The 6153-nt window shown below is 42.1% G+C and overlaps 1 protein-coding gene across 2 annotated transcripts in view; it reads left to right on the forward strand.

The window, feature by feature from the left end:
* CENPF (centromere protein F) overlaps positions 1-5858 on the forward strand; it is a 61158-nt gene extending 55300 nt beyond the window's left edge. For both annotated transcript variants that reach the window (XM_019918514.3, XM_019918515.3), the window contains 2 exons: positions 64-242; positions 4900-5858. In XM_019918514.3, the coding sequence (XP_019774073.1) occupies positions 64-242; positions 4900-5103 (383 nt within the window). In that variant the 3' untranslated portion in view covers positions 5104-5858. The remainder of the gene's footprint in view (positions 1-63; positions 243-4899) is intronic.
* Positions 5859-6153: the final 295 nt, after the last annotated feature.

The raw sequence follows: 6153 nt of genomic DNA on the forward strand, positions 1-6153 counted from the left end.
TAGTACTCCCACCGTAGATAGAATTGGAGCCAGCAGTGTTGACAGGCAGCTTTTTGCCTTTAGGGTTTGCCGACATCCCAACAGGAAAGACTAGCCCATACATCCTGCGGAGAACAACCATGGTGACAAGGACCAGCCCCCGCCTTGCTGCACAGAAGTTAGCACCATCCCCACTAAGTCTCGACAAAGAAAATCTCGCTGAGACCTCCAAACCAACAGCTGGTGGCAGCAGATCACAAAAGGTAAACTACTGTGAACATGTATCTGCTGTTTGAAATCCAGGAAATGACAGCGTTATCTGGGCAAGGGTTTGGCACTGCGCCCTCTGACTCAGGAGCTCTTCAAAGTCTGACCTTCCCCCTGGGGTATAAAGAAGTCAGTAGTGAGGAAAGTAGCGAGCAGATGCGAGGATAAACATCACATTACCCTGCCGCACAATCTTGTCCTTGACCCAGCGGGCCAGTTATAAATTGTTTGGCGGGAATTGGCGTTGTTAGATCAGAGCTCAGAGGGTCTGTAAGAAAGTTTCGGGCAGTACCACTGAAGGATTTGGCATGGGTACTGGTCATTGCTTGCTTCACAGTTTTCCCTCTCACCCATCTGCCCCCCAGCTGCTGACTCTTTGTGTTTCATTATTCCTTTACTTTCTACAGAAAGCACATATTTCAGTAGATATCTGGAGAAAGTAGCTCTGTTTATGGATGTCTCTAGTTTGATTGTTGAGGGTAGGGAGGGCTGGGATCTTAGGGACCTCTCTGCACCTTGCAAACAGCCCAGTCACATTATTTAAAGCATAGAGGATATTTGCTTCACAGATCTTTGTCCCATTACAATAATCCATACCAGCATCTACCACTTATGTATGCAAAGTATATGTATTTTATGGAACTCAAGTTTTATTTTCTTATTTTATTGTACTCTCCTAATAAGTAGTATTATAAAAGGAGGAAGAAAGTAAGACTTACGAAGATTGAACCTGCCCAGTAACACCTACTCTCTCTCTCAGCTCCAGTCTTGATCTTTTCCCATTGTTTCTCAAACTAGGGATTGCAGGAATCTTGTTGGAAGTTTCTAGAATGGCTCACAGATTTTTTTTTTTTCAATGTCGTGATTTTACTTTGATTGCTTACTTGTCAGAGTTTAAGTATTCAGTGATTACCTTGAACCAGCCAACAAAGCTTTGAAAGTGTAGTAACCCTATTTGTGTAATGTAGTAATTCTTAAGTGGGCAGGCATGCTCCTCAGTAGGATTTTAGACACCGAATACAAAGACACTGGTGATTAGTTGCATCAAAGCAAGAACATATATGCACATGTTTGCTATGTTGATGTATAAGGGCTTTAAGGATTAAGGAATTTATGCCTACTATTAAGTTTGTTCATAACTTACATTATAATAAAAATTTGATTAACTCAGGAGTGAGGAAGAAGGGTCTGAGGTTTTCTTTCACTTATTAAAATGGGCCCATTCATGACTTGTATTAGAAATATTCTACTGTTTTGTGCAAATTTCTTCCCCATCCCCACCCCTCCACCCACCTTTTATCTTTTTTTTTTTTTCCCTCACTCACTCACTCACTCACATTTGGATTTAACTCTTGGATGCTGGTAGCAATAGAACACTGAAGAGTGCACTGGAGTAGGTCCTGACTTTCCAAGGGACAATAAGAACAGCTTCTTTTCCATAAAGTAACTAGCACCTTTAAAGAGTGAAGCTTCCAGGTTTGACTAAAGCTATTAACCACAAGCTAATTCCTGAAATGAAGTATTTGGCTCTTTTAAAACAGGAAATCATGATACATAGGTAGTACCCTGTACGTCCTGCTATTTCACGGCAGCTCACTTTACTGTAACTACTCGCCTAAATATCTGCCTTCTGAGTTCCAGTATGACTTCTGCGATGTTCCTGGTTATGTTTACAGTTTACCTGTGTCCTCATGTCTAGTAGAGATATTTGTTGAATGAATGGAGCTGTGAATGTTCTGAAGTGATTGCAATAATAGATGTTTAAAGGTGTGTTAGGAAATCACCTCATGAAATCATCATATGGGTCATTTTTCCCTTCTTTTTTGAGGAATTGATGTTATTTAAAGCAGTTTCCATGTGGAGTTTAGACTTACTATCTAAGAAAGAGAGCTTTGCACGCTAGGGGGCCTGCTCTCCACGCTGCTGTCGCATCTGCTGAGGACAGAGCAATAACCATGGTTGCCTGCAGACTTGTGTGCTTGCTTTAGCTACAGGCTGCAGTAGGCACCAGTGGTTATGCATTGCTAAGCAATTTTGTGCATTTGTGCACATGAATGGAGGGTGGTTCCTCTTGAAAGAAGGTTATAGGGGACTTCATGATTAGATGTAAGCCTTTGAAACCCGGCCTATTGATTTTTTTAAATATATATAAATTTAATTATTTTATTTATTTTTGGCTGTGTTGGGTCTTCGTTGCTGCATGTGGGCTTTCTCTAGTTGCGGCAAGCGGGGGCTACTCTTCGTTGCGGTGCGCAGGCTTCTCATTGCGGTGGCTTCTCTTGCTGTGAAGCACGGGCTCTAGGCGCATGGGCTTCAGTAGTTGCGGCACGCGGGCTCAGTAGTTGTGGCTCACGGGCTCTAGAGCACAGGCTCAGTAGTTGTGGTGTATAGGCTTCGTTGCTCCGCGGCGTGTGGGATCTTCCTGGACCAGGGATCGAACCCGTGCCCCCTGCGTTGGCAGGCGGATTCTCAACCACTGCGCCACCAGAGAAGCCCCAGCCTATTGATTTTTAATTTAATTCAGCATTTTCTGAATCACCTTATAAAATGCTTGCCTCATCTGTTGAGCATATTTCATCATTCAGTTTGAAAAAAGAGAGTTGCTTAGAAACTTGGGATTATGAGCCTTTGCCTGAAGTCATTGGCTGAGTGTTGAGAGATTTCCTAGATCGTTTAACGGAAGCTTTAGTGACATCTGACAAGTTCAAAGGGGAACATGGGTAAAATGCGGATTAGGTGAGGATCACTCTCTGTTATGTCTCTGGGATGAATAAGCCCAGAGCTCCCAGTTTGCTGGGAACAAGGGAGTTGTGATTGTGTGTAAACTTGATCTGAATCTAGGGTTGGTAGTCAGCTCCAGAGGACCGTCCACTAATTGTAGAAGATGATGGTGAGGCCGTCACCACAGAGTCGGTCAGCAGTTTCGTGGGGTCTTAGCTATTTTTCCTACTAATGAGATTCATTTCCAATGAGCCATTTGCATACCTTCCCTCTCCCCACTGTGGCTGCAGACAGTTTGTAAGACAGTCAGGGTATGGGTGCACTTAATAGCTTAAGTACCTGGTAAGTCCGACCTCACCTAGTTATGGGTGAGTCTGAGGCTAACTAACCAACATGAGGATCAAATCCATAGTGTAAACTCTGATCACCGGCTAGTTTCATCAATTCAGAATCAAAGAAATTGAGTCTAGAGGGGGAGGCCAAAGGGTGGGCTTTGGCTATTTAATTGGGTTTCAGGAATTGAGTAGCTTAAATTCTCTTTCCCCAGCTTGATCTCTCCATCCCCCTGCTTTAATGGTGAATCTAAAGGTTTGATTCTCCTGCAGCTGTTGGGTTCAAGGGAAGTGTGTTTTTGTATCACTTTCTACTTTAAAAAAAAAAGAGGAAAAGAAAAAGGAGTGCCAGTAAAACTCTGGTTTTTTTTCCTTCAACTTTCCATGGACAGTAATTTTCCATTCAGTCCTAATCCTTCAAGGCTGCTCCTTTTAAATGTCCTGCACATCCTCTGAGGTAGAGGCAAGCTTTCCAGGGATCTGATCTGTCGGCCAGATTTACTGTGTTTTCTGTAATGAAGAGTATTTAGCTGCCTTTTAAGACCACGTACTTCCTATGGAAAGAATATAAACGGGGAAATAATTTCCATTCTTTCTTCTTACTGCTTCAGAAGGAGGTCACCGGCAGTCCGTTGCACAGGGAGTGACGTGTCCCATAGCCGCTTATCAGGCTTGGTCCTGAGCACGTTTGTGCTGAGCACCCTTGTTAAGAGTCCTTCCTCTTTCTCTTTTACAAATCTTCCTACCTGAATTGTCTACTCTTGCCTTTCACTTTGGTTAAGTGACGTTTTTTCTGTGCTTCGTCTGTCGTGCTCTTCTTTCTCTTTCCCGACCCCATATCTTTTTTCGCTACCATGGAAACCTCAAAAATATCTCGACTTTACCAGCTACCCTGCCCTTTCATCTACTTCTTAAAGTCTCGCATTTTTGAGATTCCCTCTTTCTCTTAAAAGGCAGGACATCAGAAAGGGAATTTACTTTTTTCTGGACTTTATTATTAGATAGCTGCCCTTCTGCCATAAACCAAATATGGGAATAAAACAACAATGTAAGGGGAATGATTAAAATGCTGGTATGTGAGGAAGAGGTTCTAGGTCTTTTAAATGTTGTAAGTAAAGCTTCCACTCTATGAAGGTGGTATTACTCATTTGTAATACGTTCATTTGAATGACAGCAGGGGCTCAGTTAAGATAAATGGAAGCTGCTTTGGGTTCTTATTTAGGCAAATATTGAATGTTTGCCAGGTAGGCATATTCTGGGCACTATGCATGCAAAGGTAAAGAGGACATAGTCTTTGCCCTCGAAGAGCGTACCTTCTGACCTGAGAATGTCATACTGGCCTTGGGAGTGAGTTTGCGGCCGTCAGAGGTGTCAAGGGAAGCTTGCAAGGCGGCTGGCTGGTCAGAGGTTGTGTCCGACTCTTCTCTCTAGCTTCTCTGTTAGATGGGGGCCTGTTTTTGGGGAAGAAGAAATAGTAAAACTGTGTACAACTCCTAGAAGAAGAATTTAACTTCAAATTTGGTGATCTAAGTGCTTGATTTTTCATGTTGTAGAAATGTGAATGTGATTTAAACCTCTAACAACGACGCTTGTGTTGCAGGTCAAGGTTACTCAACAGAGCCCAGTGGATTCAGGCACTGCCCTCCGAGAACCCACCACCAGATCTCTCTCCATCAGTAACCTTCCTGAGAGAAGTTCGGCTGACAGCCCCAGGGAGGGCCTGAGGGCCAAGCAAGGCCGGCTGGCTCCCAGCCCAGAAGCTGGCCCCGAGTCCAAGGGCAGTGAGAACTGTAGGGTCCAGTAGCAGAGCCCTTGTGTGTCAGCACCCCTGGAAGGTGGCTGTAGTTGAATAGAAGGCAGTGTGTCTGTGGGGTTTTTCTTTATTCAGGGAGCACATTATCAGAGGGAAGAAAACAATTCCTTATAAAGCTAAATATGTTGGACTCTTTAGATCTCCCCTGTATAACAGTTAGAAAAGTTTGGAAGCACTGATTATCTCTTCATTGATATTCCTCTTCTGTAATGTATGATAGTCCTGTATAAAGCTTTTTGGTAATGTTAACACAAATGGCAAGCACTATATAACAACTCCTGTTTTTATGCGGATTTTTACACTAAAAAATTGCAAAACATTTTTTACTTGCAACAAACAGCTCCCAGAAAAATGTAAACTTGCCTTATGGTATTTCCTTGGTATAGTGTTAAGCATAAAATAATTTTAGATCAAGAATTTCTTTGAGTTGAGTAAAACAAAAGAAAACAATGTTATATGTGTTCAAGGAAAACATGCGCACAAATACATATGTGGGTGTGTCCCTCCTCTTCCAATGTGTTTTCTAAATCTTGGCTTATATAACCTGTACATATTTGTGTGTGGGGTAGTGGGAGTTGTGTGTTGATTTCCAATTAGCCTGGTTGCAGACTCCTCAGAGGTGTAGCATATCGAGTTTTCTGTCATCGTGCTGTTTCTGTTGAAGACCAATTTGTTGTAGTATTTTGGTATGCATTCTGATAAATGGTGATCTTCTATTAAAATATGGCATATTTTCTATTAAAAAATTCACCTTTGTTTTCTGTAAAAATGATTCCTAAATATAAATATACTATGAACTTTGGTACCATTTCTTGCTAACTTCACCAGCCTCTTATAATAGTAAAAATGTTTTAACAACCGATATTACTATATTTAGTGAATGTATTCAGTTATATTAAAAGACGTGATTTGGAATATGGGTCATGAAGATTATGTAGGCATATAATATGTCCAGCCAGCGCTTAGCACATTGTGTGTACCCATTAAATCCCATCAGCAAGGATACAAGTACGTGGTATTTTCCAGCTCATTTACGGATGA

Source organism: Tursiops truncatus, chromosome 1, assembly GCF_011762595.2.
Source record: "Tursiops truncatus isolate mTurTru1 chromosome 1, mTurTru1.mat.Y, whole genome shotgun sequence".
Classification (NCBI taxonomy): Eukaryota; Metazoa; Chordata; class Mammalia; order Artiodactyla; family Delphinidae; genus Tursiops; species Tursiops truncatus.